The sequence below is a fragment of the Pan paniscus genome, chromosome 2, assembly GCF_029289425.2.
Source record: "Pan paniscus chromosome 2, NHGRI_mPanPan1-v2.0_pri, whole genome shotgun sequence".
NCBI classification, from domain to species: Eukaryota; Metazoa; Chordata; class Mammalia; order Primates; family Hominidae; genus Pan; species Pan paniscus.
The window spans coordinates 48,847,456-48,865,643 of NC_085926.1; the positions used below are offsets into that span (position 1 = coordinate 48,847,456).

At 47.5% G+C, this 18,188-nt stretch overlaps 1 protein-coding gene across 1 annotated transcript in view; it reads right to left on the reverse strand.

Annotated features, from left to right (window-relative positions):
• SLC25A20 (solute carrier family 25 member 20) overlaps positions 1 to 18,188 on the reverse strand; it is a 42,117-nt gene that overhangs the window by 10,722 nt on the left and 13,207 nt on the right. Inside the window, exons 3-4 of the mRNA XM_003818391.5 lie at positions 16,413 to 16,540; positions 11,765 to 11,855 (exon numbers count right to left, since the gene is read on the reverse strand). Of these exons, the coding sequence (XP_003818439.1) occupies positions 11,765 to 11,855; positions 16,413 to 16,540 (219 nt within the window). The remainder of the gene's footprint in view (positions 1 to 11,764; positions 11,856 to 16,412; positions 16,541 to 18,188) is intronic.

Consider the following 18,188-nt stretch of genomic DNA (forward strand, 5'->3'; position numbering starts at 1 on the left):
TGAGAATGATCAAGTGGAGAGCAAAAACTGATGTCAGTGGCTGAGGGAAAAAAAAATCAAAAAAACAAATAATGTCTGTGGCTGGGCAAGAGGAGATGGGATCCAGTGCACAAAGAGGCCTGGGATCAAGCGGAAGCACAGGCCATCCTTGGTAGAAACAAGCAGGGCGGCCGGGCATGGTGGCTCATGCCTGTAATCCCAACACTTTGGGAGACCGAGGCAGGCGGACCACCTGAGGTCGGGAGTTCGAGACCAGCCTGACCAACATGGAGAAACCCCGTCTCTACTAAAAATACAAAAATTAGCCAGGCGTGGAGGTGCATGCCTGTAATCCCGGCTACTCGGGAGGCTGCGGCAGGAGAATTACTTGAACCTGGGAGGCGGAGGTTACGGTGAGCCGAGATGGCGCCACTGCACTCCAGCCTAGGCAACAAGAGCAAAAACTCCATCTAAAAAAAAAAAAGAAAAGAAAAGAAACAAGCAGGGCGGCAGCAGGTAGGTACATGGAGGTAGCAGAAGGCATCTGGTGAAATCCTCTTCTGATGGTTTCCATTTTCTCAGTGAAGTCAGAAACCAGCTCATCCACTGAGAAGGTGGGGGGTTGAGAAGAGGAGAGGTACGAAGCGGTCACACAGCAGAGTAGGAGGGTGCAAGAAAAGAGTAGGGCTAAGTGAATGTCTGATGTAGGAGTAGAAAAGGACTTCAGGCATAGACAAAATGGAAGAAGCCATAAGGGAAAAGAGCGATGGACAAAGCCACTGAACACAAACATTCCCTAGGTCAAAATCAATAGATAGACTTCTACTTCTGGGAAGATGGAGTAGATGTACTTTTCCCTATTCCTCCTGCTAAGTACAACCAAAAAACTCTGGATGTTATATTTAAAATAAACATATGAAGGGTCTGAAAGTTTGGACCAACGGCAGCAGAGAAACCCTGGGACTTGAGGAATGAGATAGTGGTGAGTTCCTTGGGTTTTCCTTTTACCCTGCATATGTCAGCTGAAAAAGCTGACAATCCAAAAATATCAAAAGGTACAAACCAAAAAGAAGCCCCAACAAAAGCATGCATTCTCTACAAAAAGGACCAGGAAAGATCCTCTACTCCAGCCAAACACCATTTAAAAAGCTGTGACCCCCACCCACACCAGCAAAGACTTAGTGGGAAGCATAGACTTTCACCTTTATGGAGTTGTAATGAAGTACCCAACATGTTACCAGCGTGGAGTCAGAGAAAGCCAAGTAAGAAATTAGGGGAAGGGCTGCAGCCAAGGCCTTGTGCAGCCCTGCACCCTTCTGTTTAAAAATAAATTAAATTTTAAAAAAAGGAATTAGGACTTGCATCCCTGACAGCTGGTACCAGCACCTTGCCACCCTAGAGTGCTAGTGGACACACTGGAACTCCCACACTTACTTAGCAATAAAAAGGAGCACCCCATCGTCAGGTGTCAACAGAGGCCAAATAGGAACCTTGATTTCTACCTCCACCTAGCTGTAATGAGGCTGCATCCTTCCCTTCCTGCTGGAGCAGTATCAGAAAAACCCTCAACTCAATATGTAAATATCCAGGTTGCAATTGAAAAATCACTTGTCATATTCAAAACAAGGAAGACCTCAAACTGAATGAAAAAAAGACTAGCAATATTTGCCAACACCAAGATGTCAGAGACATTAGAATTATCTGACAAAGATTTTAAAGCAGCCATGATAAAAATCCTTCAATGAGCAATTATGAACATGCTTGAAAAAAATTTTTTGGCTGGGCACGGTGGCTCACACCTGTACTCCCAGCACTTTGGGAGGTGAAGGCAGCTGGATCACGAGGTCAGGAGATCAAGGTGACCAACCTCAGGTGATATGCCCACCTCAGCCTCCCAAAGTGGGATTACAGGCATGAGCCACTGTGCCCGGCCGAAAAACCTTTTTTTTAAATAGGCCAGGTACAGTGGCTCATGGCTATAATCCTAGCGTTCTGGGAGGTCAAGGTGGGAGGATCACTTGATCCCAGGAGTTGGAGATCAGCGAGGGCAATTAAGCAAGACCACGTTTCTACAAAAAGTTAGCCAGGCCGGGTGACACCTGTAGTCCCAGCTAATAGGAGGCTGAGGCAGGAAGATCATTTGAACCCCAGAGTTTCAGGATGCAGTAAGCCATTATCAGACCACTACACTCCAGCCATGCAGCAGGGTGAGTCTCTGTCTCTAGAAAAAAGAGAAAGAAGAAAAGAAGCCAGGCATGGTGGCTCATACCTGTAATTCTAGCACTTGGGGAGGCCAAGGTAGGCAGATTGCTTGATCCCAGGAGTTTGAGACCAGCCTGGGTAACAAAGGAAGAGCCTGTCTCTACAAAAAACTAAAAAATTAGCCAGGTGTGGTGATACATGTCTGTAGGCCCAGCTACCCACGGGCTAGGTGAGAGGATCGCTTGAGCCTGGGAGATCAAGCTACAGTTAGCTGTGATGCATGTCTCTGCACTTTAGTCCAGGCATCGTCTTAAAAAAAAGGAAATAGGCTTGGCATGGTGGCTCTCGCCTATAATCCCAGCACTTTGGGAGGCCGAGGCGAACGGATCACTTGAGGTCAGGAATTTGAGACCAGCCTGGCCAACATGGTGAAACCCAATCTCTACCAAAAAATACAAAAATTAGCCAAGGGTGATGGCATGAACCTGTAGTCCCAGCTACTCGGGAGGATGAGGCAGGACAGTTGCTTGAACCCAGGAGGCGGAGGTTGCAGTAAGGAAGTTCAGAAAGGTTGTAGAATACAAGATTATACAAAAATCAATCGTGTTTCCCAAACAAGCAATGAACATGTGGACAACCAAATAAAATTATAATATCATTTACAACACCATTTTACAAGGCAAACAGAAAAAGAAACACTTAGGTGTAAATGTAAGAAAACCTGAAAACTACACAATGCTGATGAAAGAAATCAAATTTTTTTTTCTTTTTTTTTTTTTTTTTTTGAGACAGTATCTCGACTTTGTCATCTCCTGGGTTCAAGCTGTCTTCCTGCCCTAGCCCACCACGTAGCTGGGACTACAGGCACGCAACACCATGCCCAGCTAATTTTTTTTTTTTAAGAGATGGGGTTTCGCTATATTGCCCAGGCTGGTCTCAAACACCTGAGCCCAAGCGATCCACCTGCCTTGGCCTCCCAAAGCGCTAGAATGATAGGCCATCAAGCTTGGCCAGGAATCAGATTTTTTTTTTTTTTTTTTTTTTTTTTTTTGAGACAGGGTCTTACTCTATAATCCAGGCCGGAGTGCAGTAGTGCAGTGGCGCAATCTCGGCTCACTGCAACCTCCACCTCCCGGGTTAAGTGATTCTCGTGCCTCAGCCACCAGAGTAGCTGGGATTACAGGCCTGCACCACCATGCACGGCTAATTTTTGTATTTTTATTAGACACGGGGTTTTGCCATATTGGCCAGGCTGGTCTCAAACTCCTGGCCTCATGTGATCCACCTGCCTCAGCTTCTCAAAATGCTGGGATTACAAGCGTGAGCCACCATGCCCAGCCAGAAATTGGATTTTTAAATAAATGGAAAGATATACCATTCTTCCTGGATTGGAGGATTCAAAATAATAAAGGTGTCAATTCTGCCCTAATTGATCTGTACGTTTAACATAATTCCTATCAAAATCTCACCAAGATTTTTCTAAATTTTCTAAATTATCCCACAATTTATGTGGAAAGACAAAGGAGTAGAAAATTGTTCTAGGAGGCTGGAACAATTAAAAAAAAAAAAAGAGAGAATCAAGTGGGAGGAATAAGTCTGTTGAATTTCAAGGTTTATTATACACAGCTATAGTTATCAAGACTGTGTGGTGTTGGTGAAGAGATAGACATATAGATAAATGGAGTAGAATAGAGAAACAAGGCTGGGCGCAGTGACTCACGCCTGTAATCCCAGCACTTTGGGAGGCTGAGGTGGGCGGATCACCTGAAGTCGGGAGTTCGAGACCAGCTTGACCAACGTGGAGAAACCCCATCTCTTCTAAGAATACAAAATTAGCCGGGCATGGTGGCGCGTGCCTGTAATCCCAGCTACTCAGGAGACTGAGGCAGGAGAATCGCTTGAACCCGGGAGGCAGAGGTTGCGGTGAGCCAAGATCGTACCATTGCACTCCAGCCTGGGCAACAAAGAGCGAAACTCCATCTCAAAAAAAAAAGAAAAAAAAAGAGAGAGAAACAAATCACACAAATATGTCTAATTGATTCGTTTTTTTGAGACGGGGTCTCACTCCGTCACCCAGGGTTTAGTGCAGTGGCACAATCCCGGCTCACTGCAGCCTTAACTTCCTGGGCTGATCCTCACACCTCACCACCCCCAAGTAGCTGGGACTACAGGTGCATACCACCATGCCCAGCTAATTTTTTTTTTTTTTTTTTTTTTTAGAAATGGGGTTTTGCCGTGCCACACAAGCTGGTCTCAGCCTCATGGGCTCAAGCAATCCACCACCCTTGGCTTCTCAAAGTCCTGGGATCACAGGTGTGAGCCACTCTGCCTGGCCTGCCCAATGATTTTTTTTTTTTTTTTAAGACAGTATTGCTCTGTTGCCCAGGCTGGAGTGCAGTGGCACAATCTTGGCTCACTGCAACCTCCAACTCTCAGGTTCATGCAATTCTCCTGCCTCAGCCTCCCGAGTAACTGGGATTACAGGTGCACGCCACCATGCCTGGATAATTTTGTATTTTTAGTAAAGCCAGGGTTTTACCATGTTGGCCAGGCTGATCTCAAATTCCTGACCTCAAGTGATCCACCCATCTTGGCCTCCCAAAGTGCTGGGATTACAGGTATGAGCCACCATGCCCGGCCCCCAGTTGATTTTTTAAAAGGTGCAAACACAGTTCAGTGAAATGAAGACAGTCTTTTCAATAAATGATATAAGCGGAGGTCAAAGGTAAAAGAAAAAAAAAAGAACTCTGTCCTACTACTCATATATTATACAAAAATTGGTCAGGCGTGGTTGCTCACACCTGTAATCCCAGCACTTTGGGAGGCCAAGGCAGGAGGAATGCTTGAGCCCAGGAGTTCGAAGTTAGCCTGAGCAACATGGCAAGACCCCATCCTTACAAAAAAAAAAAAAAAAAAAAAAAAAAAGGTGTTTAATTAGCTGTTTTTGGTGGCACATGCCTGTAATCCCAGCTACTCAGGAGGCTGAGGCAGAAGAACTGTTTGAGCCCAGGATGCTGAGGCTGCAGAGAGCCATGATTTTACCACTGCACTTCACCCTGGGCAATAGAGTAACACCTTGTCTCAAAAACAAAAACAAATTGACTCAAATGAGGTCACAGGCTTGAATGTAAAACATAAAATGATAAATAAAACCTATAGAAGGCCCGGGTGCGGTGGCTCATGTCTGTAATCCCAGCACTCTGGGAGGCCGAGATGGGCAAATCACCTTAGGTCAGGAGTTGGAGACCAGCCTGGCCAACATGGTGAAACCCTGTCTCTACTGAAAATACAAAAACTAGCTGGGTGTGGTGGTGTGTGCCTATAATCCCAGCTACTGGGGAGGCTGAGGCAGGAGAATCGCTTGAATCTGGGAGGCAGGGGTTGTAATGGGCCAAGATCACGCCACTGCCCTCCAGCCTGGGCAACAGAGCAAGACTCCGTCTCAAAAAAATAAAATATGCCAGGCGTGGTGGCTCATGCCTGTAGTCCTACCACTTTGGGAGGCCAAGGCAGGTGGATCGCTTGAGGCCAGTTCAAGACCGGACTGGCGGCTGGGCGCAGTGGCTTATGCCTATAATCCCAGCACTTTGGGAGGCCAAGGAGGGGGGATCACGAGGTCAGGAGATCGAGACCATCCTGCCCAACATGGTGAAACCCCGTCTCTACTGCAAATACAAAAATGAGCTGGGCGTGGTGGTGTGTGCCAGTAATCCCAGCTACCTGGGTGGCTGACGCAGGAGAATGGCATGAACCCAGGAGGCAGAGGCTGCAGTGAGGAGAGATCGCACCACCGCACTCCAGCCTGGGCAACGGAGTGAGATAATGCCTTAAAAAAAACAAATAAAATAAAATAAAACTTGTAAAAAAAATACAAGAAAATCTTCAGGATCTAGGTTTAAGTAAAGAATTCTTAGACTGACCAGGCGCAGTGGCTCACGCCTATAATCCCAGCACTTTGGGAGGCAGAGGTGGGCGGATCACGAGGTCAGGAGATCGAGATCACGGTGAAACCCCGTCTCTACTAAAAAAATACAAAAAATTAGCCGGGCACGGTGGCAGGTGCCTGTAGTCCCAGCTACTCGGGAGGCTGAGGCAGGAGAATGGCGTGAACCCAGGAGGCGGAGCTTGCAGTGAGCCGAGATTGCGCTACTGCACTCCAGCCTGGGCGACAGAGCAAGACTCCATCTCCAAAAAAAAAAAAAAAAAAAAGAGAATTCTTAGACTTAGGGCGAGCATGATGGCTCATTCCTATAATCCCAGCACTTTGGGAGGCCGAGGAGGCGGGTGAATCACCTGAGGTCAGGAGTTCAAGACCAGCCTGGCCAACATGGCAAAACCTTGTCTCTACTAAAAATACAAAAATTAGCCAGGCATGATGGCGCATGCCTGTAATCCCAGCTACCTGGGAGGCTGAGGCAGGAGAATCGCTTGAACCCGGGAGGAGGAGTTTGTGGTAAACTGAGATTGTGCCACTGTACTCCAACTTGGGCGACAGAGCAAGACTCCATCTCTAAATAAATAAATAAAAATAAAAAATTAACCTGGCATGGAGGAACACACCTGTCGTCCCAGCTACTTGGGAGGCTGAGGCAGGAGGATCACTTGAGCCCAGGAGATCAAGGTTACATTGTGCTATGATCACACCACTGCACTCCAGTCTAGGCAACACTGTGAGACCTTGTCCAAAAAAAAAAAAAAAAAAAAACTAAACTAGAGATACAACTACAATAAAACTCAACAATTACATTCCTAGGCATTTATCCCAGAGAAATGGAGAAATGAAGACTTACTTTCTGACAAAAGCCTCTGTGTACAAATGTTTATGGCATCTTTATTCCTAAAAACCTCAAACTAAAAGCAACACAGATGCTGTTAGGTGGAAGAATAGTTAAATTATGATAATCCATACCATGACTACTATTCAGCAATAAAAATGAATGCAGTAGTCATATATGTGATAATACGAATGAATCTCTAGAAAATTATGCTGAGGGCTGGGCATGGTGGCTCACACCTGTAATCTCAGCATTTTGGGAGGCAGAGGCAGGAGGATCACTTAAGGTCAGGAGTTCAAGACCAGGCTGGCCAACATGGTGAGACCCCCCCCCCCCAACACCACGGCCCCCATCTCTACTAAAAATACAAAAATTAGCCAGGCTTGCTGGTGCATGCCTGTAATCCCACGGGAGGCTGAGGCAGGAGGATCTCTTGAAACCAGGAGGCAGAGGTTGCAGTGAACCGAGATCGTGCCACTGCACTCCAGCCTGGGCAACTGAACGAGACTCTGTCTCAGAAAAAAAAAAAAAAATTATACTGAGTTTATTTATTTAATTAATTTATTTATTTTTGAGACAGAGTCTCGCTCTGTCGCCCAGGCTGGAGTGCAGTGGTGCAATCTCGGCTCACTGCAACCTTCACCTCCCGGGTTCAAGCAATTCTCTGCCTCAGGCTCCCAAGTATCTGGGATTACAGACGCCTGCTACCACACCTGGCTAATTTTTGTATTTTTCGTAGAGACAGGATTTCACCATCTTGGCCAGGCTGGTCTTGAACTCCTGACCTCGTGATCCACCCCCTCGGCCTCCTAAAGTGCTGGGATTACTGGCGTGAGCCACCGCACCCGGCCTATTTATTTATTTTTTAATTTATTTTTTGATTTATTTTTTCACTTTGTCACCCAGGCTAGAGTGCAGTGGCACGATCTTGGCTCACTGCAACCTCTGCCTCCCAGGTTCAAGCAATTCTCGTGCCTCAGCCTCCCGAGTAGCTGGGATTACAGGCGTGCTTGTACCATACCTGGCTAATTTTTGTATTTTTGGTAGAGACGGGGTTTCTCCATGTAGGCCAAGCAGGTCTCAAACTGCTGACCTCAGGTGATCAACCTGCCTCGGCCTCACAAACTGCTGGGATTACAGGTGTGAGCCACTGTGCCTGGCCAATGCTGAGTTTAAAATCCAGTCCATGCTGGGCATGATGGCTCATGCCTGTAATCCCAGCACGTTGGGAGGCCAAGGCAGACAGATCGCTTGAGCTCAGGAGTTTCGAGGCCAGCCTGGGCAACGTGGTAAAACCCCATCTCTAAAAAAATAAACAAAACTAGCAGGGCATGGTGATGCACACCTGTAGTCTCAGATACTCAGGAGCCTGAGGTAAGAATGGCTTCATCTCAGGCGGCAGAGATTGCAGTGTGCTGAATCCAGCCACTGCACTACAGAGACTGGGTGACAGCCAGCCAGACCCTGTCTCAAAAATAAAGAAATAAATAAAAAAAATTTTAAAGCCAATCCAGGCCAGGCACAGTGGCTCACGCCTATAATCCCAGCACTCTGGGATGCCGAGGTGGGTGGATCACCTGAGGTCAGGAGTTTGAGACCAGCCTGGCCAACATGGTGCAACCCCATCTCTACTAAAAATACAAAAATTAGTCAGACGTGGTGGCAAGCGCTGTAATCTCAGCTACTGGGGAGGCTGAGGCAGGAGAATCACTTGAACCCAGGGGGAAGAGGTGGCAGTGAGCTGAGATCGTGCCACTGATCTCCAGCCTGAGCAACAAGAGCAAGACTCCATCTCAAAAAAAAAAAAAAAAAAAAGCCAATCCAAAGACTTTACATACTGTACAATTCCATTCATATAACATTGTTTTTCTGTTTTGTTTTGTTTTTCTTTTTGTTTTTGAGATGGAGTTTCACTCTTGTTGCTCAGGCTGGAGTGCAATAGCACAATCTTGGCTCACTGAAAACTCCGCCTCCTGGATTCAAGTGATTCTCCTGCCTCAGCCTCCCGAGTAGCTGGGATTACAAGCATGCACCACCACTCCTGGCTAATTTTTGTATTTTTAGTAGAGACGGGGTTTCACCATGTTGGTCAGGCTGGTCTCGAACTCCTGACCTTAGTGATCCACCCGCCTCGACCTCCCAAAGTGCTGGGATTACAGGCATGAGCCACTGCATTCGGTCTCATATAATATTTTTAAAATTTAAAAAAAATTATAGAAATCATTACACTCTAAGGGCTCTGAGATTCTGGACAAATGTTAGAAACACATGGCTGAGCACAGTGGATCATGCCTGTATCCCCAGCACTTTGGGAGGCCATGGTGGGTGGATCACCTCAGGTCAGGAGCTCAAGACCACCCTGATCAACATGGCAAAATCCTGTCTCCATTAAAAATACAAAAATTAGCCAGGCGTGGTGGTGGGCACCTGTAGTCCCACCTACTCGGGAGGCTGAGGCAGGAGAATCGCTTGAAGCCAGGAGGCAGAGGTTGCAGTGAGCCGAAATCATACCACTGCACTCCAGTCTAGGCAACAGAGTGAGACCCTGTCTCAAAAAAATAGAAAAGAGGCCAGGCACGGTGGCTCACAGGCCAGGCACAGTGGCTCACTCCTGTAATCCCAACACTTCGGGAGGCTGAGTCAGGCTGATCACCTGAGGTCAGGAATTCGAGACCAGCCTGACCAATATGGAGAAACCCCATCTCTACTAAAAATACAAAATTAGCAGAGCATGGTGGCGCATGCCTGTAATCCCAGCGATTCAGGAGGCTAAGGCAGAAGAATTGCTTGAACCCAAGAGGTGGAGGTTGCGGTGAGCCAAGGAGTGCAATGGCACCACTGCACTCCAGCCTGGGCAACAAGAGCGAAATTCCATCTCCAAAAATACAGGAAAAAAAGAAAAGAGGGTTGGGCACGGTGGCTCACTCCTGTAATCCCAGCACTTTGGGAGGCCGAGGCGGGTGGGTCACAAGGTCAGGAGATTGAAACCATCCTGGCCAACATGGTGAAACCCCGTCTCTACTAAAATACAAAAAATTAGCTGGGCATGGTGGCGCACACCTGTAGTCTCAGCTACTCAGGAGGCTGAGGCAGGGGAATAGCTGGAACCCAGGAGGTGGAGGTTGCAATAATCTGAGATCATGCCACTGCAGTCCAGCCTGGCAACAGCAGAGCAAGACTCTGTCTCAAAAAAAAAGAAAGAAGGAAAGAAAAGAAAAGAGAAAGAAAAAAAAGAAAGACATGACATCTCAGGCAGAAGCAGCCTCTGTTCTAAATTTGTTAAGACATGACTCACCTTTCAGAGTTCCTGAAATGGTTGCTAATAAGGGTTGGTAGGCCCAGGCTGACGCGTTACACTTGTGACATTTTTGTTGGTTTGTTATAATGTACTAGTTCTTGATTCTACTACGATTGCTTTTGTTTCTGAAAACCTTGAAATAGTCCGGGCGCGGTGGCTTACGCCTGTAATCCCAGAACTTTGGGAGGCTGAGGCGGGCAGATCACAAGGTTAAGAGATAGAGACCATCCTGGCCAACATGGTGAAACCCCATCTCTACTAAAAATACAAAAATTAGGTGGGCGTGGTGGCACGTGCCTGTGGTCCCAGCTACTCAGGAGGCTGAGGCAGGAGAATCGCTTGAACCCGGGAGGCAGAGGTTGCAGTGAGCCAAGATCATGCCACTGTACTCCAGCCTGGCGACAGAGCGAGACTCCATCTCCACAAAAAAAAAAAATATATATATATATGTATATATATAAATTGTTTTGTACACCGGGTGTGAAGACTTTATGTTTATTTGAGACAGGGTCTCACTCTGTCACCCAGACTGAAGTGCAGTGGCACAATCATGGCTCAGTGCAGCCTCAACAATCCAGGCTCAAGTGATCCTCCCACCTTAGCCTCCTGAGTAGCTGGGACCACAGATGCACACCACCAAGTCCAGCTAATTTTTAAAAATTTTTGGGGCTGGGCGTGGTGGCTCACACCTGTTATCCCAACACTTTCAGAGGCCGAGGCAGGTGGATCACTGGAGGTCAGGAGTTCAAGACCAGCCTGACCAACATGGCAAAGCCCTGTCTCTACTAAAAATATAAAAATTAGCCGGGCGTGGTGGCAGGCGCCTGCAATCTCGTCTACTCAGGAGGCTGAGGCAGGAGAATCACTTGAATCCGGGAGGTGGAGGTTGCAGTTAGCCAAGATCGTGCCACCGCACTCCAGCCTGCGAAACAGAGCAAGACCCCATCTCAAAAAAAAAAAAAAAAAAAAAATTTGTAGAGATGGGATCCCACTATGTTGCCCAGGCTGGTTTTTGGTTTTGTTTTGTTTTGGTTTTGTTTTTTTGAGACAGAGTCTTGCTCTCATGCCCAGGCTGCAGTGCAGTGGCGTGACACAGTTCACTGCAACCTGTCTCCTGGGTTCAAGTGATTCTCCTGCCTCAGCCTCCCAAGTAGCTTGGATTACAGGTGCCCACCACTATACCTGGCTAATTTTTGTATTTTTAGTAGAGACGGGGTTTCACCATGTTGGCCAGGCTGGTCTCAAACTCCTGACCTCAAGTGATCCATCCTCCTCGGCTCCCAAAGTGCTGGGATTACAGGCGTAAACCACTGCACCTGGCCGCCAGGCTGGTCTTTAACTCATGGGCTCAGGCAATCCTCACACCTTGGTCTCCCAAAGTGCTAGGATTACAGGTGTGAGCCACTGCATCCGGTCCTGAAGCCTTTATTAAGGGTGAAAGGACATAAACATGCACACAAAATTATAAACTGAAAGGAAAAAGCTATTTCCCCTCCAATCACAACCTTACCTGTAATAAGCACTTGATCCGTTCTCCAGGAGTCATGATTCCTGTGGTGAATACGCCAGATAACATCCCAGCTGCAAAAAGCTGGGGATAGCTGCATTGAAAACAAAAAGCAGAAGCAAGCACCTGTGACTAACCACCGAGGACAGAGGCCAATCCCAGCAAAGGGGACAGTTTTGTAAGAAAAAAAATAAGTACTTGGACTGGGTAGAAGCCTAGCCACAAATGAATCAGATTTCGCACAAAAACTCAGTTCTAGGTATATTTTAATGTCAAATTTCCCAGAGCAAGGGTCTCAGTGGCAAGAGCAATGGGAGTCTGGCCACAAGGCCCACCCCATGTGGTGCACGCTCAGAATCCCTCACCTGTAAGAGAAGTTTTATATAGTAAAACATGGCTTCCATCCATGCGCCTGCCAGGCACAGTGACTATGGACAAGTTTCCAGGCCTCTCTGAGCCTCAATTCTCCTTAGTTAACATGCTGGGGTTTTTGTGGGGGAAGTCTCTAACCCAGGATCTGGACTTTAATCTCCCCCAGTAGTTCCCCTCCAGTCTCACTTCCCCTGGATTACCAAGGGCCTGAGAACACTCTAAGCCAAGATTCAAGCAGGACAACTTCAAGGCCAAGGAGGATGGCTGTGGCCACTTCTAAAGGCTAAGGGATAGCCAAGGCAACTGCATGCAACGTGCTGTAAGACGCTGAGAAAGGACCAGACAGGGATGATACCCAGGCAGGCATGACAGGTCCTGTGGACCCTGTACAGGGAAATAGTCCCCCAGTGTCAAGAGGTATGGGTCTTCACTCTGGCCCCCACAGAATGAACAACCCTGAGTATAAAGAGCAGTCTGAGGCTCCTACCATCTATCACCCAAAGCTGTCTGTGCCACCTCTGGCATCTCCCTTTCTTTTCTTTTCTTTCTTCTTTTTGTTTGTTTGTGTTTGTTTTGAGACACGGTCTCACTCTGTCCCCAGGCTGGAGTGCAGTGAAGCAATCTCGGTGCAACCTCCACCTCCTGGGTTCAAACGATTCTCCTGCCTCAGCTCCCGAGTAGCTGGGATTACAGGAACCTGCCACCACACCCAGCTAATTTTTGTATTTTTAGTAGAGACGGAGTTTCACCATGTTAGCTAGGATGGTCTCGAACTCCTGATCTCAAGTGATCCACCCACTTCGGCCTCCCAGAGTGCTAGGGTTACAGCATGAGCCACTGTGCCCGGCTCTTTTTTTTTTTTTTTTTTTTTGAAACAGGGTCTTGCTCTGTTGCCCAGGCTGGAGTGCAGTGGTGCAATCTCAGCTCACTGCAACCTCCATCTCCTGGGCTCAAGTGACCTTCCCACCTCAACCTCCTGAGTAGCTGGGACTACAGGCAAGCCGGGCTAATTTTTGCATTTTTGTAGAGACAGAGTTTCGCCATGTTGCCCAGGTTGGTCTCAAACTCCTGGGCTCAAGTGATCCTCCTGCCTTGGCCTCCCAAAGTGCTGGAATTACAGGTGTGAGCCACTGTGCCTGGCTACCTCCTTTTCTTTCTGGGATTAGCAATACCAGCACGGTTTGGAGGCAATGGGGCACAAAGTTACATTCAGCATTTCAACAGAGTTCCACAACTTAGCAAATGTTACTGAAAAACTTCACATACTGTCCTAAGCTTCGGTGCACTCTTGACACCAAGCCTCCAACAACTGAGCCTTCAGGTCAGTCCCATCCAACAAGGAGCTTATGAACAGATGCCAAATGGGGCTAGAGGGACATCCACTGTAAAGAGTTCACTCCAGGCAGGGCACCAGTTTCAACAGCGCTATTTCTCCCTGCATTCAGCCCAGGCAGGGCTCATGCATCTACCTCAGGCACACAGCCAAGCTGACTGTCAAACAGTCAAGAGACTTGCTTTCCAACACGGCCATCTTCACAGTCCCAGTTCACATGACTATCCCTGAGGAGTCCTCTCAGCAACTAAATTCTCCCTATGAGACCAACATGTTCCATTTTCCCCATAATGCCCAACCCTAGGCTCAGCAAACCTCATCTCTTGGGACTGGAGACTGTCTCTGAATAGGATCTCTGTGTGTGCACAGGGTGTCATGTGGACACTCAATAGCTGCCTGGCCTATTCTCCCACTCCCCACCCCCATCTCCATCCCAGGGAGGCATCTTTGAGAGCTAGACTCTCCTGGACTTCCACCCCAAGGCCCTGGTAACACTCCTTTCCATACCATCCCCAAACACCATTCCAGGGAGGTGAACACAGCAGGGCTGACAGGATTGTGGGAGTGGGGTCCTGAGTGTCTTAACTTTGTTCAGTCAGGAAGACTGTTTTTCTGAGTGCTGATGTGACTGTACAGGAACACAGCCCATAGTCCAAAGTACCAGAAGTGACCCCACGGGGGTCATGCATGGCCCTGATACATCCGTGAGCTGGCACACATGCTAAAAGACCAGGCGCTCAGAGAGGGCATGTGTCTGTGAGACACAAGGACTATCAATGGGCAAATGCAGCTCCAAAACAACCCCATCCACATTTCAGGACACTTGCAGCTATTTATAGAATCTAGGGACATTCAGAGAGTCATAAGGATCCCAGAAATAGAGTTTCACTCTACAAGCACCTCCATCTACATCCTAGACCCTCACTCAGCCTGCTGTGGCCTGAAGTGGTGACAGAATACAACCACATGGCGCCCTGGGCTTCCTCCCTTGAGCTCCTGGATCTGAGGGCAGGCCAGCCTCTGTGGCTCCTGTACTGCCTATAGCCCCTCCCAGGGGCTGGCATCCTGCACAGCTCAGATTGTGGATACCTTTTCACCCAATATTTCCACTCAGAATTTCCCTGCCTCCTGAGAAGCCTCTGTTTTCATTAACTACTTTGTAAATTCTGAACTATAATTCTGTCTCAGGTGACTCTTCATACCCAAATCCAACTTCTTAAAGTTTATTAAAGGAAAACACATTAACTTATTCCACTTTAACAGAGAAACTAATACCTGAAATCTTTATAGTCATATTAGCATGTTGTAAAAATGAAGCACAACAAAAGTTGGAACCTTCTCTTCTCTCAATCAGGTGATAGAAAGCAAGGCTGTTCTTGTCTTTAGGGCAGCACCAGGTGCTGCCTATGACATGTCACATATATTTAAGCATTCAGACCTCTCAACAGCCTCGTGGGGTTGGTATTACAAATCTCTCCAGTAATTGATACTACCTTATAAAAGAAATACGAAAAACTGGTCAGGTGTGGTGGCTTACACCTGTAATCCTAGCACTGTGGGAGGCCAAGGCAAGAGAATTGCTTGGCTCCAGGAGTTCAAGACCAGCCTGGGCAAGATAATGAGAGCACCCCCCCCCCCCCGCCCCGACACACACACACCGACCATCGCTAAAAAAAATTTAAAAATTAGCCCAGAGTGATGGTGTGTGCCTGTAGTCCCAGCTACTTGGAGGGGCTGAGGCAGAAGAATCACTTGAGCCCAGGAGTTCAAGGTTACAGTGAGTCGTGATTGCACCACTGCATTCCAGCCTGGGTGACAAAGAAAGACCCCATCTCAAAAACTCAAGTACTTGGGCTGGGCACAGTGGCTCATGCCTGTAATCCCAGCACTTTGGGGGGCCGAAGGGGGCGGATCACGAGGTCAGGAGATCGAGACCATCCTGGCCAACACGGCGAAACCCCGTCTCTACTAAAAATACAAAAAAAAAAAAAAAAATTAGCCGGGCGTGGTGGTGGGTGCCTATAGTCCCAGCTAGTTGGAAGGCTGAGGCAGGAGAATGGTGTGAACCTGGGATGTGGAGCTTACAGTGAGCCGAGATCGCGCCACTGCACTCCAGCCTGGGTGACAGAGCAAGACTCAGTCTCGAACAAACAAAAAAAAATTTTAAATTAAAAAAATTAAAAACTCAAGTACTCCTTCATGTATAACTCCCAGGAGTTGGGCCAGGCACAGTGGCACACGCCTGAAATCCCAGCACTTTGGGAGGCCGAAGCGGGTGGATCACCTGGGGTCAGGAGATCGTGACCAGCCTAACGTGGTGAAACCCCCTCTCTACTAAACACACAAAAAAATTAGCCAGGTGTGGTGGTGCATGCCTGTAATCCGAGCTACTTGGGAGGCTAAGACAGGAGAATTGCTTGTACCTGGGAGGTGGAGGTTGCAGTGAGCCGAGATTGTGCCATTGCACTCCAGCCTGGGCAAAAAGAGCAAAACTCTGTCTCAAAAAAGAAAGAAAAAAAAAAACTCCCAGGAGTCAGGCTTAGGGGCCCAGGAAGACCCACCAAGGTCCTTTTTTTTTTTTTTTTTTTTGAGATGGAGTCTTGCTCTGTTGCTCAGGTTGGAGTGCAGTGGTGCCATCTCGGCTCACTGCAACCTCTGCCTCCCAAGTTCAAGCGATTCTCCTGCCTCGGCCTCCCAAGTAGCTGGGACTACAGGCGCCCGCCACAACGCCCAGCTAATTTTTTTGTATTTTTAGTAGAGACAGGGTTTCGCCATGTTGGCCAAGCTGGACTCGAACTCCTGACCTCAGGTGATCCACCCGCCTCAGTCTCCCAAAGTGCTAGGATTACAGGTATGAGCCACCGCGCCCTGCCCAAGTTTCTTTATTTTAACCCATGTCACGCTACCAGGCAGAACAGCAAGTGCTCCTGACCTGTAAGTACTCACCTGAGCACATCTTCTGGGTGTTTCTGTTGTAGTTTCTTCCCCAAACCAAACCCAAAGAAGCACACGGCAAACATGGGAGTGACCCCGATGATAGGGGCAGCCATTCCCCGATATAGCCCCGTGATGCCCTGCAAGGAATCACAGAAGCAGAAGCTGTTTACAGACACCACCACCTTTTAAATCACTGAAAGAGGAAAGCAGTGTGTCCTCCAAACTGTGGCTTCCTTCACCTCTTCTTGAAGCAAGGAGAACTTTAAATGGAAGAAAATCTCACACATTTATCAGAAATAATTTTCCTATTATGCTGGAGAAACTGAAGGCAGTTTCCATTCTCAAAGGCAATCTGTTTTTGTTTTGGGGGCTTTTTTTTTCAGACGGGGTCTCACTCTGTCGCCCAGGCTGGGGTGCAGTGGTGCGATCACAACTCATCACAGCCTTGATCCCCTGGGCTCAAGTGATCCTCCCATCTCAGCCTCCCAAGTAGCTGGGACTACAGGCGTGCGCCACCATGCCCACCTAATTTTTGTATTTTTTGTAGAGACAGGGTTTTGCCATGTTGCCCAAGCTGGTCTCGAACTCCTGGGCTCAAGTGATCCTCCTGCCTTGGCCTATTAAAGTGCTGGGATTATAGGCATGAGCCACTGCACCCGGCCAGCAATCTGCCAATATGTAGCATACCCTTTCACCTAGAAATATTTTGTGTGGAAAATTTATTGCAAGGAATTTATTCTAGGGAAATACTCAGAGGTGTAAAAAGAATAACCTCAGGCACTTATAAGGTACCAAAATTTTGGGGAAAAAAACAAAAGCTACCAAATAGAAGATAAATTATAAACACCATAAATGGAGTCACATGGCCAAGAAATCACATTATAACATGAGAAGAGATTATTAAGTTAAAAAAAAAAAAAAAGCTACAAAACAAGATACACAACGTGATCTACCTTCTTTGGGGTAAGATTACAAGTGATTAAGAAAATGTTTTATATTTTCCAGGTATTAAGATGGGACTTTTGTTAGAACTGCACAGCAATTTTCACTAGCACAGTTTAGTAATGAAAGGGAAGATGAGCCTGGGCAGCATAGCAAGACCCTGTCTCTACAAAAACAAATAAAAAATAAAAGTTAGCCAGACGTGGTGGTGTGTGCCTGTAGTCCTAGGCAGACAGGAGGCTGAGTTGGGAGAATAACTTGAGCCAAGGAGTTCAAGGCTGCAGTGAGCTATGATCTTGCCACTGTACTCTACCCTGGGAGACAGAGTGAGACCCCATCTCTAGAAAAAAAAAAGAAAGTGAATTATGTGGTAACCAATAAATAATTAGACAGACAGACAAATACATAAATACCCTGCCAAACAAGGTGGTAAACAAGGAGGAAGATTCAGGACCTGGGAGACCAGGGGGCCAGTCCAAGAGAGATGAAATGCGTTTCTAGGATGGCACAGGGTGCAGTGGACCTGGGAAGCAGTCAATCCACAGGGCAGTAGAGGACTCCAAAAGCGATGTTTCCAAGAAAAACAGAACAAGGCCGGGTGCAGTAGCTCATGCCTGTAATTCCAGCACTTTGGGAGGCCAAGGCAGGTGGATCACAAGGTAGGAGATCAAGACCATCATGGCCAACATGGTGAAACCCCGCCTCTACTAAAAATACAAAAATTAGCTGGGTGTGGTGGTGCATGCCTGTAATCCCAGCTACTCAGGAGCTGAGGCATGAGAATCGCTTGAACCTGGGAGGCAAAGGTTGCAGTGAGCCGAGATTGTGCCACTGTACTCCAGC